The sequence below is a fragment of the Nicotiana tabacum genome, chromosome 10 (assembly GCF_000715075.1).
Source record: "Nicotiana tabacum cultivar K326 chromosome 10, ASM71507v2, whole genome shotgun sequence".
Taxonomy (NCBI): Eukaryota; Viridiplantae; Streptophyta; class Magnoliopsida; order Solanales; family Solanaceae; genus Nicotiana; species Nicotiana tabacum.
In genome coordinates, this window is record NC_134089.1 from 30947056 (window position 1) to 30969540 (window position 22485).

Consider the following 22485-nt stretch of genomic DNA (forward strand, 5'->3'; position numbering starts at 1 on the left):
TCATGTGCCTGGCTTTTGACTATAGCAACTTGATCAATTGATGAAGCACAACCTAATTTCAATTCCTCAATTCTGTGTCCCCGAAAACAAGCCATTGTGAGTCTTATTTGACTCATTCCTCACATTCAACCTATTCTACAAATTCATGCCTCTTTAAATACAATACAATCATACTTTCTTAAATTTAAAGGTATAGCAATATATATAACTTAAAAAACATCTTCTCTTCTACACAAGTTAACTCCAAAACAGATGAAGTGGAATAACAAGCTCCCATCAAAACTTTTAACACAAAAGCACAAAACTCAAAAATAAATAAAAAACAGAATACATTTTTTCTACAATTTCTGCAATATAATGTTTGTCATGTCTTCTTCTTCTTCTTTCAATTTGAAATTCAGCCAAAACCAAGTCTAATCTTCACCAAAACCCCTCAAGATGAGATATAAACTCCAAACCATATTCCAAATTATTTGCAACAACACCCAATGCAAACAAATAATGATTTTTGAAAACCCAAATTCGAATTCAAAGCTTCAAAGCTTTTTAATGGCTGTCAATGGTGGAATTGCTGCTCTTTTTTCCTTTCCTCTTATATTACTGAAATTTAGGATCGAGAGATAGAGAGAGACGTAGAGAGAATTCTCAATTCTTTGCAACAACATCCAATCCAAACAAACAATGTCTTTTGAAAACCCAGATTCGAATTCAAAATTTCTAAGTTTTTTAATGGTTGTCAATGATGGAGGGGTTATAAATTTACGCTAGTTTTAGAAGAGGAAATCATGGGTGATTGAAGAAGAAATTGTGGGGATTTGGAGAGAGAAACTTGGGGGAGTGAGAATATACCGTTGAGTAAAATTAGGAGTCTAATTAATACCATTAAAATCTTAAAATGGGACATAAATGGTAATTAGGTATATAGAAGGTAATTATATTAAATTAAAAGTTAATCATGAAGGATAATATAATTTACTATATGACATAGGAATGTAAAATTTCAAAATAAAAATAAAAAATAAAAAAATCCAATCCAACGATGAGAAGAAGGCCCACTGATATCAGGAATCTCTGGGCCTTGGGATTCGATACATTGAAATCATGTCAAATAAATGGGCCCCAACAACTATAGGACCCACACGGCCACTCCTACTTGACGCGACCATTTAGCTCTTGGCCTACTTTCTCTTTTCACCGTCCGATTGAAAACGAAACGCCCCCCTCTCTCTCCTCTCCTCTCTCTCTCTCTATATCATTATTATCAGTAATGTAGTGCAGATTTTCGCGGGGATTTTCTCTCTCTCTCTATACGTATACTTATCAGCTTTTGGAGTAATACTCTTAGTTCTCTTTTTTACTCCTCCGGTTTTCAAGAAAACGTTTCATGCTCTATTCCAAGAAGATTTTCTTTTGGCTTTTGGAACTCTCAGCTATACCTTTCTTTGCGTTTAATGTAAGTACATTCATTTCTTCAAGTTCCTTTTATTTTCTTTCTTTTACTCTAAATCTTGAAATGGGGTTTCAATGATTATTGTGTTCTGGGTCTGCATTTTTCTTGAAATTTATTTTCTTTCTCTCTTTTACCAATCTAAATCTGATTTTTCTTGTTTTACCCCTAAAAATCTTGAAATGGGGTTTCAATGAGTATAGTGTTATGGGTCTGCATTTATCTGGAAATTATTTTTTTCTTTCTATTTTACCACTCTAAATCTTGAAAGGAGATTTTATTAATTGTTTTATGGGTCTGCATTTTCTTCATATTTTTTCTATGGAATGAGATAGAATAGCCCTTTTTTGTAATAAATCTTTGCACAGTAATGTTATGAGTAATGTGAGTGAAGGTCTTAGGTGTTCTTTTTAGCTATTTTGACTAATGTTTAATTCTTGGAATGAGCTCCATTTAGCTGGATCTGTGAGTCTGGTTTTAATTTCATTCAACTCTATTAATATCTGATTATTGGCTAGGGTAAGAGATGTTCAATCTGTTCATCATTAAGGTGTTTGTAATATGTGGCTTTGTGTATAGAATCTTGTGATTGAAGAGTCAGAAAAAGATGATATTTTGATGCTTTTTGTCCAATTAGGATTTGATTTTCACTTTTGTCAGGTTATCTACAGGCATGCCTTTTCATGTGAAGAAAATATGTCTTATTGGGTTTCCAATCAAATGTTTTTTGCTGGTTTTAGCTTAATTGAAGCCCATATTTCTGGTTTTCAATTCTGATTCTTCTCACTAAATTATATACAGTGATCTGTCCTGGAAACTACAGCTGTGTAACTGCTTTTGTTACGAATCTTTTGTGTCGTCTTCTTAGAAGAACGGTAAAGTTGTCCCATATGTCACGGGTTCGAGCCGTGGAATCAGCCATTGTGGCTTGCATTAGGGTAGGGTGCCTACATTACACCCCATTGGGTTGCGGCCCTTCCCTGGACCTTGCGTAAATGCAGGATGTTTCGTGCACCGGACTGTCCCTTTTTTTTTCTTCTCAGAAGGCTGATGATAACATTTTCTCTAAATGAATGAATATGAACTTTGCACTTGCTGAAATCTCTCTCGTCTGCCGATCCATTACTTGTCCAGTTTGCTTTAAGTTCAATTTCACACTTTTTGAATATGGACTGGTTTAATCATATTACTGCCCCCTGTACTCTTTGCCAATCTGCTTACTATGACTTGCTGGCATAGCTCACACAATTGGCTAATTACCTATTCTAATTAAGCAAAAGCGTTGATTGCTTACTACTATAAAAAGATATTGACCACTGATTTAAAGCATTTAGTATATTGGTCTGCTAAAATTTTATTTCTATATTCAGCTTAGGTCATAACTCAGCACACTGGGCACATTGCATTTGCTCTTTACAAAGCTGCTTTTTTCTGTCAAACACCCAACTCCACTAGGAGTGTTGCTCTGTTGGGCCTGAATACATACTAGTTCAAGAGTAGGATAAATATTTAGTTTAGGAGCTCTTTGTGTTGATAGATATTTCGTGCAATTGTTTTCTATAGAAGTCCTTCTTGTTGGGCAATACATGAGTAGTGGATTCTGTAACATTTCTCTGTTATGATTTTTATTGTACATGTTTTCAGGAATATTACTTAGATAACAAGTCAGGATTATGAGACCTTATGCCATTTGAAGTGAAATCAAATAATGAGCCGGTGAAGCCTATTTTGAGAATGGGGCACAGACTAGAAACTACACGTCATCATGAAAGCTCCAGTGCTGGAGCTGCAGAAGAGATCAAATCATCCCAAGCAAATCGAAGTTCAAAGTCCAGAGACAAGTATAAAGTCGAAAACACAGTCAATAAACCATACATTAACAGGCATCATGACCCAAGCAAGAATCAAAATGTTATACAGTTAAGCTCTTCTGACAATTCGTTTGGGAGTAAGGAAAACAAAGATGATGAGCTTGTCAAATACATGTCCAATTTGCCAGGTTATCTGCAGCATGCGGAAAAGGGAAAGAATATTCAGGGGAAGGCTTTGAATTTTGGAGTCCTTGATTGGGAGCGTCTGGAGAAATGGAAGTATAATGAACGTATGCCTGCAAAGTGTCATCGTAAAACGTTATCAGTTAGTTCTCCATTTGTTGCTAGAAGGCCTCCCACTGCTTATGGCATGTCTTTTCAGAGAAAGCAAATGCCATTACTGGGTGGTTCGGCTTCTGAACAAAAGCTTGCAGAACCTGTCCAGCGATCCCAGTCAGAGTTCATGCAGACCCAGGATTTGCAAACTACTCGGTGCCCCACAAAGCATGCGAAGCAGAAACAACGTGTTAGGAAGGAGATACCATCTCAAAGGCGCAATTCCGAGCTAAATATTGGTAAATACATGGGCAGTGAAGATTTGTCCTCGGTACATATTAAGAATGTCAACATTCCTTCTGGTCATACAAACAGTGTTCAGGATTGTAAAAGTGAGATCAAATTCGGCAATGAAGTCAATCCTACTACCCAAAATTGTGCTACTGAACCCAAGAATATCGTTCTATTGGTTCCGAAACATCGTTCAGAGACAAGTATGGAGGACTCTCAATTCTCAGAATCCCGAACATCTTTTGATGAGCAATCAGCTGAGGCGATGAGGACCAGATTTTCTGATTGTTCTTCTCTGGAGTCCTACTCTAGTGAATTGCATGCTGTTCCGCGTTCGTGTCCTCTGCCTGCTAGCTCTGCAACGAATACAGAGTCTCATGTGAAGCAACACCAATTGCCTAATGCTCGAGGCATAAAGTCAGATTTACGCTCATCCCCATGTCAAAATGAGAGGATAACTACACGCTCTTCATTTGATGCCAAATATCTGAATCACCATAAATGTGATGCAGAATTGGGAGTCCCAGCTGAGACTTCACAGAGAAAGGATTTGGACACTGCAGAGCAGCCAGTTGCAAAGGGAAGACATCCGTCCCCTAATAAGAGATTTAGCTTCAGTCTTAGTCGAATGAGCAGAAGTTTCAGTTTTAAGGAGACTTCGGCTGTTTCACCGTTGAATAGTACAAATAGCATCCCAAGGTCTGGCCCTGTAGGAGCTTCTTCCAGTATGGATATCAGTAATCTAGAGAAGCCAAATGCTGGTGTCAGAGGGAGATCTAGCCCTTTGAGAAGACTCCTAGACCCACTGCTGAGGCCTAAGGGGTTGCATTCAGCTGAGACTTGTCCGCCTCCTAATGGAAACTCAAACGGCAATACTTTACCGACTAACCACAGTAAGCACGTTCGTATGAAAAAGCATCAGTCCTCAACTCTTCAGGCTCTTCTGCAGCTTACACTTAAGGATGGAGTTCCATTTTTTAAACTTGTGGTTGACGATGATGGTGGCATTCTTGCTGCAGCTGTGAAGAAGTTACCAACGTATGGGAAGGGTGGAAGTAGCTTGGTTTATGCTTTCTATGCAGTCCATGAAATTAAAAGGAAGAGTGGGGGTTGGATGAGCCAGGGAACAAAAGAGAAAAGTGCTGGTTTTGGTTATAAAGTGATCGGTCAGATGGAGATTTCTAGTTCCAAAGTTCTGAACTCAAGTATAAATGACCACAAAAACATATCCGTGCGAAGGGAATCTGTCTTGTATAGCATTGATTCTGGACAGGTGGATAAGCAAGTGCCCGATTCTTCTCAAAAAAGAGACCTGGCCTCCATTGTCATTATGAACTCAAGTCAAAACCAAATTGGTACAGATACAATGCTTGATCAATACAAACAAGAAGCTATGCAGCATTTACCTGGAGAGACATGTGAAACGGGAGAAAGCAAGACATGTGGTGATGTTGTAGTCATTCTTCCTGGTGGTACACATAGCTTGCCAAATGATGGAGCTCCTTCCTCATTGCTTGAACGATGGAAATCTGGTGGAGTATGTGATTGCGGAGGGTGGGATGTCGGTTGCAAGCTAAAAGTACTTGAACAGGACAAGAACTGCAGGAACCAAGATTTTCTAAACCTTTTCATTCAGGTACTTGTTTGTGTCATTCATTAACTATCACTTCATTTAATGCTTCTCTTGATGAGTCCTCAATTATATTTGGTCTTCAATGCTCTTCTTCACAGGGAGGAGATCCGAGGAGCAAGCCTATCTTCAGCATGGCACCACTCAAGAATAGACTTTACTCTGTTGAATTTGATTCATCGGTTCCTTTGTTAGAGGCATTCTCCATCTGTGTCTCGGCCCTGACTAGTCACAAACTAGCTGACATCTTCGAAATTGGATCTCTAGGACAGAAGCCGATGAAGACTTCAACCACTGTCCAAGCACAAGTCCCTCAAAGATATGTGTCATCTCCACCTCCGTCACCTGTTGGAAGGATCTAGGTATATGATGAAAAGGAAACTGATGAAGCAAGAATCACTTTAACCAGATTATTTTAGCTACTTGATCATTGCATGTTCTCAACTGCAACTCGCGAACTGAGAATCTGTGGTTCAAATAAGTATCTTCCACCTCTCATTTTGTACGTCTTTGATCAGCTGTAAATTCTCTCTTATATTTAGAAAATAATGTCAATGCCGCAAGGTATAGTAGAATGAACTCAGTGGAAAAGGCTATAGAGCAAGTAAGAACTCTTTAAATATACAGTGTCTGGATTCCGTTTCCTTTGTTTTTATCAAAGGCAATGTTGACGTTCGTACTGTTATTGAGGTTTCTGAAATTCGTTAAACTAGAGACTTATGCCTATATATTATGTTGATGTTGCTGTGCATCATTCCAACACATATTGCAACTCCAGAGACATATTAAAGATTTATCTTGATGTTCTTCTCCCAGGATCTCAAGCTTTGTTGGTTCTGTATCAAAATCTTATAAACTCGAAAACTTAATTTTTTTATGCTGATATTGATGGAAATTATAGAAGACTGGGATTCAAATACCAGCCGTCAGCAGACACAAAATCCAAAGTGGGAGAGTTACTAAAAAATGCAAAAGAGAAATGTACACCTGAACAGAATAAAAGATGGAAACTTTATACAGAATGAAATTAGATGTTTATTCTAAATTCAGAAGGCAAAAAGATCTATCTCGTTGCTTGAATCAGCCAAGTCATGGTAAAAGCTTTCAAACATTCCTCTTTAACCTGATTATGCTAGGAGTATCTCTCGCTAATAATAGGTTACAAAACTTATGACAATATACGATTCTAACTCCCTCTAAAATAGCTTTCTCGTTCACAATTTACAGGTCAATATACGAGGCATGGTGAATACAGACGAACCATTGTCCATCAACCTTCTCAAACACATTAGCCGCGAACTGTTTTCCCCAGCTGCTGCCCTTTGTCTTGACCATTTCAATGCATGTAACATACCCAATATCACTTCTAACATGAACTTGGACATCCCGTACTCTTTGTCAAGTGGGAACTCATATTCTTCCCACACAAACTCCCAGCTTCCCATTACAAGATCATAACCAGATATGCCACTCACGCCTGGGTGCACGATGCATGTGTTCTCACCTCTCGACCACGGCCTTGCATAGAAGCTAAATCCATTCCCCAGTCCTGAAAGCACTGTAAAATCGAGCATTTGTTGCTAGTAAAGCTGCCTTACTGTTCTCCTGGAGAAGCCGGAGGCTATCCCTGAGTTTTGCTGCTTGGGTGTAGTTCTCCTCATTAATTGTAGTTTTTAAATCTCGAAACAAGGTTTGTACATTTTGAACGTGAACGTGATGCTTGTCTTAAAGGTGCTGCTCTGGATGAATACACAATTAGACCACTTTATAGCTTAAGAGAGGAGAAATCTAATGTAATTCAAACAGAAGGCTAAAGAAGAAAGAGAGAAATGGATGTAATCTGACATGCTACATGCAGGACCTATTTCAAGACTTATCCATAACACTGATCGGTAAAAATGGTGGACAAAAGCTTGCATTTGGAAATGACAAGAATTAAGAGATAGAACTACAATCTGTCAGTAGGAGGAGTCAATATAGAAAAGCATAGGTTACTTACATGAGGAAGACTTTATCTCTCAGACCCTTCAGAGACGACCCCCCCCCCCCCCCCCGCCCCTTTTTTTTTTCTTCCTGTGTCTATCCTACATAATTTTTTTTCTTCCTTAAACAGCACGTTAATTTAACTACTTTTTTCATCCTATAAGAGGCAAATCATACAGATATCTTCAAACCAATCAAAGAGAACTTACTGAAAGTTCTAGTTTTTGAATCAAAAGCACTGTCTCCAGGAAAATTATCAGACCCTATTTTAGATCTGCCAGTTAAATTGCACAACACTGCATCTGGAGAGGTGAAGCAAGGCAATGGTTCATCTCGACTCGGTTGGTGCTGGACCAACCTAAAATAATGTGCTGTCTGAACTCAGAGCATCCCAGAGAAAGAAGAGCTAGAAATACACAACAAAAGATAGCTGTTTCATTTCAATCATTCCATTCCAATACATTTTCTACAAAGGGCTGGAAAGATGCCCCCACAAAAACAGCAAAACACAAAAAAAGCAAAAACCAAGTACAAAGACTTCACACTGCATCATCCCTCCCATCACCAACATCACTGACATACTCATCATCGTACCAAGGGTCGGAGGCAAGCTTATCTAAGGCGTCTTCATCATCGTCTCCTCCGGGAGTACCGGGATCATAACCACAGGCATCACGATATTTTGTGTATTTAATTTTATTGATATTTCATGAGAATACAACTTTGGGGTCTCTGCTTGAACACAAAAAATGGTACGACAAGCCAACTAGGACACATGAAACCTATAAAAGGACACGTTGGTGGTAGCAACTAGCAAATTAGCATTGTGACTCATGAAAATTGTAACTTAATCTTCAAACTACACAAGCACTGGTTAGAATTCTTATAATTTAAAACACCATAAGTCGATTTGTACTTTGGTTTGTAAAGTAATTGTGGAAACCTCTACGAAACCTGTTAGTTTAATTAGTCTTTATTAGGTGCCTCTCTGTTGAGAGTAACAACTTAGTTTAGAAAATGACGAGACAATTTTTTTCCATTACACTGAAAAATTTGTATGTCAGGTTTGGTGTATGTTTCTTAACCTGTACGGGATTCAATGGGTCATTCCAGCACATATGAAACAAGTGGTAAGCAGTTGACAAAGTCAGAGGAAGAAGAAGAAGAAGAAGAAGAAGAAGAAGAAGAAGAAGAAGAAGAAGAAGAAGAAGAAGAAGAAGAAGAAGAAAAAGAAGAAGAAGATGATGATGATTTGGAGGATAATTTCTTTATGCATATTTTGGAATGTTTGGCTCGAGGGGAACGGAAGATGTTTCGAAGGGAAGGAAGAGAACTTTTTGCTTCTGCGATATAGATGCATTCATAGCTTAAAAGTTGGTGTAATGCTGAATATTCGAATGATCTTGATGCAATGCTTATGCTGGGTTTTATGGAATCCTTACAGCTTTAGAGGATTCTTATCTAGCTTTGTTGTACTGAGTTTATTAGTAATTACATTTTACTTATCATAAAAAAAATATGTTTTGAATTAGGTAATTTACTTTGAAAACCTTCTTTTTTTCTTTAGTTAATAATAATTTGAGTCTTCATCTGTTTTAACATGTCGTTTCTATGGAGCATTCTAATGCTACAGATAAGAGTCAGAGTTTCAAAGATAATGTACCTGATCATGGCAAAATAAAGGATAGTATGCCTCTTCGACCACCTCAAAAACGAAAACCAACCAAAATGTCCCTCAAAAGAAAATAGTGATCAAGGGTCATAAGTTCGGTTTCATTTTACTAAAATTAAAGGAAGTGAACCACTTAAAGCTACATGTAACTAGTCTAAAAAAAGAGCTTGCATTTCTGGGGAATGACACTACATGCATGTGGAGCCCCATATGGATCGTTGTAAGTTATATCCTTACGAAAGAGAGAAAAATAAAAAACCTCTAATTCATTCTTACCATCAAAGGTGATAAAAGGAAACTGGCAAACTAAGTCCACTAAATATAGAAGTTAGAAATGCATTGACTGCCATGATTATTATTGATGAATTGCCCTTTAAGATTGTAGAAGGAGAAGGTTTCAGATATATAGTCGAGCACTTGAACCTAGATTCATAATCCCTTCGAGAAGTACGGTTGTTAGAGATTGTTTACATATTTATGTGAAAATCTAAATTAAGAAAATAATTAAAAAGGATAGTTTGTACCTTACCACGATCACTTGGACGTCAATTCAAAATTTAATTATATTTGTTCTGCATCACACTGATTGACGATGATTGATTATATCAAAAGAGGATTTTAAACTTTCAGCTTATTAACAACAATGCTGGAAGAATTATTGGTAGTTCCATTGAGAAATGTTTGACTAATCAAGGAATTGAAAGTGTTTTTACAGTTTCAATAGACAATGCAAGTTTAAATGATACTTGATAAGTGCGTAAAGTGATTTTTTTATACAATAAAAACATGCATGTTTGATGTGTTGTTCATATTGATAATTAAATTGTAAAAGAATGATTATAGAGCAAAGTAAGGCCATAATTGGAATTTGAAATGCAATTAGTTATGTCCGATCTTCTCCCGCCAAGTATAGTCTGTTCAAGAAATGTAAAACCATCTTATTTGTCTTGATATTGATACTAGATGGATTTCCACATATAATGTTGAAATATATTGAGAAATTTGAAAAAGCTTTTGTGATGGAATTAGATGATCCAAATATAATTTGGATATCTAATTCCATCTTTAAAAAAGCTTTTAAAAATTTCTCAACATGTTCCAATATTTTATATGCGGAATTCCATCTAATATCAATATCAAGATAAATAAGACGGTTACAAGAGATATTATCTTAAACACATAAACTGCATTTCGAGTTCTAATTATGGCCTTATCTTTCTCTGCTAAGCCTAGTCAATAACCCTTCCTGCATGGTTGTCAATGAACTAAAAGTTTAAAACTCGCTTTTTAAACTTTATATTCAAACTTGCCAATAATATGAATATTTTTATTGTTTAAAATTGAATCCTTCCACTTACGCACAACAAACATTATTTAAACTTGCATTATCTAATTTCACAATAAAACACTCAATTCCTCAATTAATCAAGCAGGAATGACACAGTAGTGGCAATAACCCTTCATGCATGGTTGTCAATGAACTGAAAGTTTAAAATTCTCTTTTAGTATAATCGGTCATCATTAATTTAGTGTGTTGTGAGACACATATAAATAAGATTTGAATTGAAGTCCGTGTGTTCGTGGTAAAACATAAACGATGATTTTAAATTATTCTTTTCAATTTGAATTTCTCTTTCACATAAAGCTGTAACAATCTCTTACAAGTATTTTTCAAAGAGATTATGAACCTATATTCAAGTGCTCTACTATATCTCTAAAACCCTTCCCTTCTACAATCTTAAAGGAAAATTCATCAATAATAATTATGGAGGCCAATGAGTTTCTAACTTCAACATTCAGTGGCCTTAGATGGTAAAATCAATTATGGGTTTTCAATTCTTTTCTCTTTTGTAAGGATGCAACTTACGTCAATTCATATGGCTTACATGCCTGAAGTGTCATTTTGCCGTGAAGCGGCAATCTTTTTTACAATAATTACATGTAGCTTTAATTGATTTACTTACTTCAATTTTAGTAAAATGAAACCAAACTTCTAACCTTTGATCATTATTATTTTTTTGATGAAATTTTTAGTTAGTTTTTTTTTTTAATTTTTAAGGTGGTCAAGGAGGTATACCTGCTTTTGATATAATATCCTCCGATTTGCCATGATCAAGTACATCGCCTTAAAAAATATTGCTCTTATCAATAGCACTAGAATACTCCATAGAAACAACCTGTTAAAACAAATAATAATTAAAATTATTATTGACTAAAAGAAAGTAGTAAGATTTTCAAGGTAAAATTACCTAATTCAAACCATATACTTGTCTAACAAAATGAACAGAAGCAATAGTTTGAAGGAAATGGAAAAACAAAGAGCCCTAGAAGAAGAGAAAAGTGCAAGGGGATGCATACTAGCCAAAAATATAGCGAAAGGGTGGAATGAAACTACAAGTAGATAGGGACTTTATTATTATTTGGGAGAGAGAACTGTTTGACTAACTAAAATAAATGAAAAAGTTTACAGAAGCTTTTGCAGTTTCTGAAAACGAACTTACTTACACTTTTCCAAACCGCAGTGGGTAATATTCAACCTTCCCAGTTAACATACATTCACACAATGAACTGTCTCAGATATATAGAGAATTTGAACTGAGAGCTCAAGACAAATGGGATGTCGGAAACACCAGAAGCTCAAAAAGTATTGATGTCTGGGAAAACTTATTACTACAAGGAATACAGATGTTAAATTTAAAGCTATGTATGTCTTCAGCTCGAGCTATGCATATTATAGCTAAAAGTTTCAAATATAAATTTATTTTAAATCTGCACCTAATTATCACAAAAAGAGGGTGAGTGCAGCTGAGATCTACATCTACTGAAGTATTATATCGCTAAATACATCCGACAGATGATTGATTGGTTTCCTTAGGTTTGTATATATTCCTCTACTTTAAAATACAACTCGGCCATGCATCTCCTCTTTTTCTGTAAAGCACTTAGTTCTTCAGAGGCAATCCTAAGAATCTCTAACCATCACAGGAAAAATATGATACCTTCAATAGAAGGTTCCCCTCAAAATTCAAAATGGCTTTAGTCAATGGATGGGTATGGGAAAAGGAAAATGCATAACATGCATATCATTAACTGTTAAACAAAGCAACTTTACGGAATCAGACCTCCTAATTTATATTTTAAAAGGAAAACTAAGTACTTGCCTAAAACCTATTCCTTCCAACATAACATTGGCGAAATTTGATCCTATCACTAAATATAGAGGAAAAAGAACCTTAAACCATAAAAATAAAATTGCCAAGTGTCAGCACTACAATTGAGAAATCCTCATAAGAACAAATCAAAAAACATGTTTCACAAACCATGATAAGCTTATGAAAATGAGATACCAACCTTTTCTTTTAGCACTGCCAAATTTAGCTATTACCCATGCAGAAGAATTAAAAAATTGAGCCAACAACCAGCTCTTGGTCATAGAATTTAGCAGAATAATTTCTTTTAAAAAAAAAAAATTAGTCAACAACCAGCTCTTGGTCATAGAAATTCTTAAAGCTTAAGCATTACCTTTAGAAACTAAAGGTTGTAGGACAAATCATGGACCTTAATCAATCACCGAAGCTTTAATCTCAAAATTAGCAGAGGTCGGTTATATGAATCTTGTGTGTCAGTATTCAAGGATTTATCATAGTTAAACTATTTTAATGTCACATCTGATGTGCAAGTAGCACAAGCAGAGGATAAAATAAGAGAAGGTTGCTTGAAATGATTTGGCCGTGTTCTGCATAGATTTCCAAGCACCAGTGCATAGGCATAAAACCATGACTTTTAAGATATTAAAAGGGAGACAAGATATACAAATAGTATAATTAACTCAATCAGGTCGGATGTACATTATTAGCTATGAGTTCATCTGAATCCAGTAGTTTAACCCAAATTCCGTATTTGTATTAAAAAATCAATTAAATATATACAAATAGTACAATTAACTCAAATATTTTTCTACTATAGGTTGAAATTGTGAATTTCTAAATTGCTGAATAGTCAATCTAATTGGATCGAATTTAATCTATGCAAAGCAAATGTAATTTGTAATTTTTAGGGTCTTATAGTGAATTGATATGATCAAGAGATTTTTCAAGGTTCAAACCCACCCCTTCAGGTTTTAATTCTAGCTATCCTTCGCTAAGTTCCACTCCACATCCAATTATTCATGACAATGTCAATCCTTGCAAATCATCAGACAAAGATAAAGTGTTGCATGTGGATTTAAATCTGATCTTGCTGAAAGAAAACAAATTCCAAAATATCCTCTGAATCTACGTGATGAAGCGATGAGATATTACATTAAAAAAAAAACTTGTCAACCTCGTTATTTTATTTTTCAAAAAGAGATCTTGGTTGAATAATGCGTCATGTTAATGCTAAATGGTTAACAGTTCATTTTATGGTTGGTTATAATAAGGTAATAAAGAATATGCAGCATTTTGCTTATGTTGTTACTTGTTTGAAAATACTTAAGAGGATATGGATTAAATAGGTGATTCTTCCACAAAAAATAGTTTGAGGTTGGAATAAAGGTACAAAAAAGCTTAAAGAACATGAGGGTGGAGCAAATAGTGTTCAGAGTTAGTGTTTCTAGCTTAAATGAATCAAGCACAATCTATTCTAACTTCTTTGACAAGCAACCTAAAAAAAATTAAAAGTGAGTATCGACAATCAAGGTTTGCTTGAATGCTTCGGTTGATATAGCTAGTTTTTTTTTATAAATAGAATGCCTTTCTGAGTCCACAATGAGAGTGAAACTTTTACAGGAAGAAGTAACTTTTTAGATCTCTTAAAGTGGTATGTTGATAGTAAGGAAGGTGTAAAAAAATGTTGTGTTAGAAAATGCTCCAAAAATGATATCATTGTTTTTCCAAGTATTCAAAAAGGCATTGTGAGTTATTGTGAAAAAGAAACAATAAAAGCAATTATTAAAGACTTGAATTAGGATTGCTTTGAGATCAGTTGATGAGTCTAAGGATGTCTTTTATAAGGACAATTGGTCCTTGGTCGGCGGTATTCCAATAAAGAGGAAAAACTTACTGAGCAATTTTTTAGTATTGTTCATTTTAAAGATATATCAGTACGAACACTGAAAGAAGTGAAGTATTCTTTGATTTTAGACCATTCATTGAACTCATTTAAAATACGGGGACAAGTATGATTGAGCTAGTAACATAAGGAGAGAAATCAATGGTCTTAAATCTTTAATTCTTAATATACTTTTTTAGGTATTACGTATATTGTTTTGGTCATCAATTACAACTGACTCTTATAGTTGTTGCAAAGAAATATTATGAGGTGGATCAACTTTTTATATTCTTAAGATTGTTGGAGTTTCGTTTAAGCACAAGTAGATTGCTTTAAGATTGTCGAGCAGAAGAATTAAAGGAATTACTAGTGCTCGTGAAGTTCACAAGGGAAATGGATTAAACCAAGAACATGGACTTCAAATGACTGGTGATACCCATTGGGAATCTCATTTTAAGATAGTGCATAATTTGTTCTTATCAATTGTTCATGTACTTGTTAAGAACGTATAAATGAGGGTTCAAATTATCACGAGACATCAATGGCAAAAAGTTAAGCAGATGAAATAAGATCTTATGAGTTTGTATATATGTTGCATTTGATTTTGAAAATGTTGGCAATTACATAGATTTGAATATGTCTTTGCAAAGAAATATCAAGATATTGTATGTGTTATGAAGCTTATTGGTTTCTCAAAGAGAAAATTGCAATTTATGAGAGATTCTAAATGAGATTCTTTGGTAGAAAAACATTGTTTTCATTTTGTGTCAATCACGATATTGTGATCCCTGAAACAGATAAAATTTATGCTCTTGGAAAGTCGAAGTATGAGAACTTAAGTGGTACATATTCCCATCATTTGCATGTAGAAATTTTCAGTATTGCTATTAATTTGCAACTTTCAGAGCTTAACAATCACTTTGATGAAGTAAATACTACTCTGCTTCGTGGTATGGCTAGTTTGATTCTAGATAATTCTTTTACAAATTATGATAAAACTTCATTATGAAATTTGCTAAGTGTTATCTGAATAAGTATAGTGTTTCCAAGCTCGAGGATCTTAGTTTTGACCTTGACAACTATATTGACTATGTGCTAGAAGTTAACAATAACTATGTGCCAGAAAGAAACAATGTCCAAGAATCCGTTTGGCTACGCTTCGCCAAATTTCCTCAATTGCTGACTATCAGGACCAATTTAAGGTCATCAGTAATGAGACTGTCTCTTCGAGACCAATTTCTCTTATACTGTTTTACTTACGGCCTTAAACCAGATATTGAAACCTCAAATTTGATCCATGATGCCACTTCACTAGATGAGGCTATTTCCTTGGCCCATATCCCTTAGAATGCATGATCCTAGAAAAAGGGATAACTTGCTCCACTTTTTCTAAGCCCCTCCCCCCTCCTCTTACCCATACCTAACCCTAATTCTATGTGCGAAAAGTGGACAATGATTTCTCTATATTAACAACTAGCACATCGTCAATATAATTAACAAACTCAAAACCAAGATCCTCAAATTCGTAAACATTAAACTCATTAATCATGTCTTTATCATAATTTGCAAAAGAATTAGACTCAAACTAGCTATACCAAGAAGTAAATCTAAATTCAAACTAGTCATACCAAGAAGTAAATTAGTATTCACTTCATCAAAACAATTGTTAAGCTCTTAAAGTTGCAAATCAGCAACATTAAAAACTTTTCCACGCAAATGATGCAAACATTTAACACTTGAGTTCTTATGCTTCGACTTCCAAGAACGTCATTATTATCCATTTCGGATATCACAATATCACGCTTGACAAAATGAAATGACGTCTTCTACCAAAGAATCTCATTTAGAATCCCTCGCTGCAACTGTCTCTTCGGGAACCCAACAAGCTTCATAACACTTGCAACATCTTGATATTTTCTTTACAAAACCATATTCAAATTATTTGTAATTGACAATAATTTTAACATCAAATGCAATATATACACAAACTCATATGATCCTGTCTCATCCACTAAATATTTGTCGTTAATCTCCTGTGATTATTTGAAACTCAAAATACATGAAGAATTACTGTCATAAAATGAGATCCCCAATGGGTATCACCTTCCAATTGAAGTTTAAGTTCTTAATTTAATCTACTTTACCTATAAACTTTACCAAGCACTAGTACTCCTCTAAATTTATGTTTGATCCCCACAAAACATTTTCCTATGATTAAAAGAACCTCTAACAATATCCAAGACATTAGCAAGAATATTAAAAAATAATTCATGCTTGCTTGATCCGAGGGTCTATTGGAAACAACCTCTCTACCTCCACAAAGGTAGGGGTAAGGTCTGCATACACACTACCCCTCCTCAGACCCCACTATGTGGGATTATACTGGGTATGTTGTTGTTGTTATTATTAAAAATAATCCACCTCATAATGTTTCTTTGCAACAACTACAAGAATCAATTGCAATGAATGAGCAAAGCAACGTATTCAATATGTTGAAGGATTATCTTTCAGAATCAAAGTTTTAAAACCATTGATTTCTCTTTGCATGTTACTAGCTCCATTATACGTATCCCCGTATTTAAGATGGATTCAATGAATGATCTAGAAGCAAAGAATAAATTGCTTTTTTCCGTGCTCATGCAGATATATCTTTAAAATTAATACAAAGGAATCTCTCAATAAGTTCACCCTCTTTATAAGCATACCGCAGAACAAGGGTAATTTTTTATCCTTATAAGAAATATCCTTAGACTCATCAACCAATCCAAAATCAATTACCATCTAAGTCCTTAATAATTGTTTTTGTTGTTTCTTTTGCACAAGAACTTATAATGTCTTTATAAAACTCTACCTTGGTGATTAAATTCCACGTTAGTTGGTGTGAAATGAGAGGATTCTGAGAAAGGAGGTCTTGTCGATGTGGAACTTACCCTTTTGGAGTGAAGGATTGTCATTATATAGCCTAGTGTTTTTAATTTGGTTTAGAGTTAAGTGATAAGGCTTATGATTATGCCGTTAGTGAGAAGCAAATAAGCTCTATAGCCCTAAACTAAAGGAGCAGATCAAGTTCGTTCAGCCAGAGGGACAACTTATGTGGCTGACTTGCCAGTCCATGAAATATCATAGTATATCCCTAAGAGCAGGAGGTTCCTTGTGTAAAACTTAGATGTTGAAGCACGCACCCTTCTTAATCTTATGTTATGGGTAAAGAAACAAAGGCAAGGAGCCAACCCCAGTTCTTTATAGTAAGCAACCTCTCCCCTCCCCTGTGGGATCACCCTTGAGTCTAATGCCTTAAGGCCTTTAAGCGCCTCTCACAACTGAAATCAACACCAATTCGGTAGGATTGGTCATCTTCTAGCTCACTCTGCTGGAACTATTGTGACTTCCATGCTTGGAAACTTAGAAATCATGATATTATATTTTGGAGCATTTTCTAACATAGCGTTTTTTCACGCCTTCCTTCCTATCTGCATCTCACTTCAAGAGATCTAAAAAGATTGCTTCTTCTTGTAGAAGTTCATTCTCATCGTGCCTCAAAAAGGTATTCCTATTTTAAAAGAAACCTTGCTACATTAATTGAAGCATTCAAACCTCGATATCCAATTTTAATTTTCTCACATTGTTTGTCAAAAGAAGTTCGGATAGATTGTGCTTGACTCACTAAATCTAACATCATCTAGAAACACCGACTATGAACACTTTCACTTCACCCACATGTGCTTTAAGCTCTTTTATATCGTTATGCCAACCTCTAAAGCTATTTTTGTGAAAGAATCAATTACTTTTTCCCATATCCTCCTAGCTCATTTTTAAACAAGTAACAACATAAGCAAAATGTTATATATTCTTTAATACTATATTCTAACCATAAAAATATGAATTGTTAAGTTTAATTTTACAAATCGGTACAACAAGGGTAGAAAAATCATTTTCTTTGATGAAATTCATAAAAAATGACTTGCAAAGCAGAATTGGTAATGAACTTTTTAATGATTGTTCAATTTGTTAAACAGAAGATGAAGTATTTGAAAGTGCACATAATAATACGACCATTGATCGTTTTCAAAACATAACAACTCGCCAAGTACAATTATAATGATAATGCTTATATTCATATGTTCTATTTAAGTGGTTCATTACTTTTTAAATATATATTGAATACCGATACTCGTTCCATAGTTTGCTTATTATTATATATTAACTTAAGGTCAGTTATCCTACAATCCCGAACCATAAGGTTTAAATATTGAATCCTCTAGTAGAATGACCTAACATCCATATGGACGATACCAACTAGTAGAAATTAAGGTTTAGACATGTTGGTATGTTTAAATTATGTACACTATTTTCTAGAAAACATTTTAATCTGTTTAGTAATTTTTTTTCTAGTTACGCACATTATTGTCTAATAATGAAACAGTAGTCGATACTAGGATTGAAGTGAAGATAATTGTTGTATTTTTGTTGTCACCGACTGTAACTGCTTTTTGTGACTGACCATACTTCCCGAAGTTCACATTCAATGGACTATAAAAAGGGGGGGAAATTTGAAAGACTAAAAACTCACGTCATTGAAGAATTGGGGTTGAATGATTCGAGGTGTCAAGGACATTGCCTGCAAATTCGACGCTAACCACATTGTAATTACAGTTTCAAGTCATCAACTGCTTCAGTACCTGTAACAACTAACAAAAGCCAAGAATTCATCAAGATTAAAAAAGAAAGTCAAATCCCAGAGAAATAGAAGTGAAAAAGAACATCGGCTTTAACTTTGTTCTTTTTTAACTTTTGAACTTTACCTATGCAATGTCGAAGCGAAGAGTGAAGAGAAGAGGCCTCAGTTTGTCTTTCTGTTATTCTGAAGTGATTTTTGACTTGAGGGGTCAATGGAAATATAAGAAGGCATAGACACGAAACTCGAGGGTTTGGTGGGTGGGCTACAAATAGTAATGGGCTCCCAGTTATTGGGTTTTCGTCATATTTGGGCGAAAGATTTTGGGGAAAACTACCCTATATACCTACCTAATCAAAAATAATTACCCGTAATTACCCATTTTAAAAGTAATTACATCAATACCTATTCTATTACAACTAATTACCCGACCAACCTAATTCTCGCGTGCGATTAACATATCTAATTTAAGCAGCAAAAGTGTGAATCCAAAAAAGAAGCCAAAGAATATTTAGCTTTTCTCAAGTGGGCAGTGTTGTTAGTATTTTACTTTTTTCTGCTATCATCACCCTTTTTTTGTGCTCCATAGTTTATTTTATCTTTTAAAAGTTTTTTTAAAAAAGGTACTATCTAACTAAAATTTGAATTTTCATGTGTGTTGAAGTATTTGGTGTTGGAATTTATTGGGTATTGTTCTTTGATTATGATGTTAATGCTAATTTTCAAAGATTTTATTGTGAGAAAATTAAATCCATCATTGAAAGATCTTGAAACTTGAAACTCATAACTTGGTTTGTTTGAGTTTTTAATTGTTTTGATCCGATCCTGGATGAGTTTGTTTGGAAAGTTGATTGAAGGTTGTAGCTAAAGTTTTAGTAAATTTAATGGAGATTTTCTACTAGATTTTACAAATTTGGGTTGAAATATAGTTGAACTAGAGAAGATGACGAATTTGTATTGTATACCCAAATAGTATACAAATATACCATTTTGGTATACAATTCATTCCAACTATATACCCTATTAGTATAGTTATATACTATATTGGTATCATATGCTAGTTGAATCATTTTTTGGTTGTATTGGCTGCATTTAATTGATACAATATTTGATTTTTTTAATAATAGTAATATAGTATAATTTCTTGAAATACTTTATTATATTAATATGTGGTACACTATTTTTTTATTTTTCTCTTTATGCATGTGTGTTATGTAATAGTAGTATAGTCATATAGTTGCCGGAAATTAACCAGTAAAGATGTATACCATGTTGGTATAGTTATATGTCATATTGGTATCATATGGTAGTTTGTTTTGATTGTTTTAGCTGCATTTTAAGTGAATTCTATTATGAAATTATTTATATGAACATGATTTGCAGTGCTGGAATTTTTGTATGACGATGGACATAAATTATGTGTATTATGTAATAGTTTTATAATTATAGGCAATTGTTGGAACGACCTCATACAACTATATACCATGTTAGTATATGGAGTGAGCAAGTTGTTTTGCGAATATTTAGCTTGCAACATGAGTATGTAATTTTCTCATACTTTTATTGCGTCCTTTAATGCTTTGGTACAGTAGTATAGTTGCAGGTAGTTGTAGCAATATTCTAGAGCAATCATATGCTCTGTTGGTATACATATATACTATACTGGTATCATATGTTAGTTAATATTTTTTTGATTGTATTAACTACATTTAATTGGTACACAATTTGATTTTTCTTTAGTAATAATATATAAATAAATAGTGAAAACAGTAAATGAAATTAGATTATGAAGAGAAAAAGAATATAAAAAAAGAAATTAAATGAAATTAGAAAAGGAAAAAAAGGAAAAAAAGAAAAAGATAAGAAGAAAACGAGAAAAAGGAAAAGGAGAAAAGAAAAAAAAAAGAAAATAGAAAAAAAAGAAGCATAAAAATAAAAAAGAGTTGGAGAATAAAGAAAAAACTCCCCACAAAACCTACTATGGGTAGGAAATATAATTAGTTTATGGGTAGGAAAACAAATGGGTAAACAAGGGTAAATAGTTTTATTTTTGTGGGTAACTGTGTCAAAACCCCAAGATTTTGCTTTTGAACTTGAGAAACTTTCGGAAATCAATATATTTGAGTGGTTATTAGCTAGTTGTAGCTACCATTTACTATATTATTTTCTATAGCTATGTTTTCAGATTTTTTAGATTGTATTCGATGTATTTAAGCTATTGTATTCATGAATACAATAGCATTAGTAGGCGTGAATCAGGGGATTACAACTAGACAAATTTTTGTATTCGACTGTATTCATGGCGTGAAACATGAGATTACAGCTAGACAGACGCGTGAAACAGGGGATTACACTATTTTTAAACGAAAAGTGAATCAATTAACATAATAGACTCCTAATATAACTCAACAAACTCAATTATAACACACAAATTTTGTATTTCCAGTTATAAAAAAGATTCTCAACCGAAAAATTTCCCAAAAACATAGCAATCTTCAAAGAAATTATATAATACATCTGAATACATAAATTATATTAATTAAAAAAAATATATGAACACATTAATGGAATATAGCGAGACAGTGAATACAATGAAATACATAGAATACAGCGTGATACATTAAAATACAATGAATAAAAAGACAATGAATACAATGAAATACATAGAATACAGCGAGACAAATTAAAATACAATGAAATATATTAACAGAAAATTCAAGTTGCTCAGCCCCAAGTTCCGTCGTCTTTGTTCAAAAATAACCCTAATGTCGTCTCGCTGTCACCGTTGCCTCCGGTTGCCATTGTTACGCCGGAGAAAATTTCTATATCGGATGATTGCTCGGCAACCCAAAAGTCTTCGTCGGAAAAGATGAAGCGCTGCTGAAGTAATCACCTCCGGAAATCGTACCAAGGATTCAATTGGTGTTGCTGTCGCAGGCGACGTTTCTCTTCCGTTTGAAACTCCAATAGCAGTTTATTTTCTAGAAATCACAGCTTACAGAATCAGAAGCCCAAAGTTGAGTAAATCAATCAAATGCAGTAGCAATTATTTTCTCAAATGCTAACAGAAGAATTTTACCCTTTTTTTTTTCGTATTTTCTGGAATGGGGGAAGAGGATGGAGTATATTAAAATTAGAGAGAGAGAACGTGGAGTGAGAAGTTTACATCAAATACGGTAATTATGTGAAAGAAAAATCTGAAAAAGGAGAGAAAAAAATAAAAAAAATAAAAAAATAGCATATATAGTGGCTTAAGGGGAGGAAGTAACCAAAAATAGATATTTTGCTATAAACATTAAAAGGTATCTATAGAATATAATATTTTAAAATGGTATTTATTTAAAATAAATAAGGTGTTAACCTTTGACCAAGCAGTATGCCCATTGGAAACACTAGTTAACTTTATATACATTTATAATATTTATTTTACCTTGCATACCTATTTTATTTCTCTACCACTGCATTTGAACAATACTTTTAGTTGAAAAGAAAGGTATATATCCGATTGAAGTTAAGACATATTATTTGAATAAATAATTGATTTTTTTTGGTGCAAAGGAGAACTAGATTTATTATTAAAGCATAATAGTACAAGCAGTTTGAGGGGGCATATGACAACGTCCTAGCGAGAGACCTCTTGATGGGTCGTAACAAAAAGGGGTGTGCAGG

At 34.2% G+C, this 22485-nt stretch overlaps 1 protein-coding gene, 1 long non-coding RNA gene and 1 pseudogene across 2 annotated transcripts; 1 reads left to right on the top strand and 2 right to left on the bottom strand.

The window, feature by feature from the left end:
• Nucleotides 1-1198: 1198 nt before the first annotated feature.
• On the top strand, nt 1199-6181 carry LOC107780221 (uncharacterized). Its single transcript, XM_016600756.2, has 3 exons — nt 1199-1453; nt 3092-5461; nt 5557-6181. The coding sequence occupies exons 2-3, from the start codon at nt 3131-3133 to the stop codon at nt 5815-5817; spliced, it is 2592 nt and encodes an 863-aa protein (XP_016456242.1). The 5' UTR covers nt 1199-1453; nt 3092-3130; the 3' UTR covers nt 5818-6181.
• Nucleotides 6182-6449: 268 nt separating this feature from the next.
• Nucleotides 6450-8024, bottom strand: LOC107780222 (uncharacterized; annotated as a pseudogene).
• A 4523-nt stretch (nt 8025-12547) lies between these two features.
• On the bottom strand, nt 12548-19009 carry LOC142164624 (uncharacterized). The gene is made up of 3 exons (XR_012695436.1): nt 18944-19009; nt 16920-18829; nt 12548-14084 (listed from the first exon to the last, which is right to left on the bottom strand). It is a non-coding gene; the product is annotated as an uncharacterized LOC142164624 (long non-coding RNA).
• Between the last annotated feature and the right edge of the window lie 3476 nt (nt 19010-22485).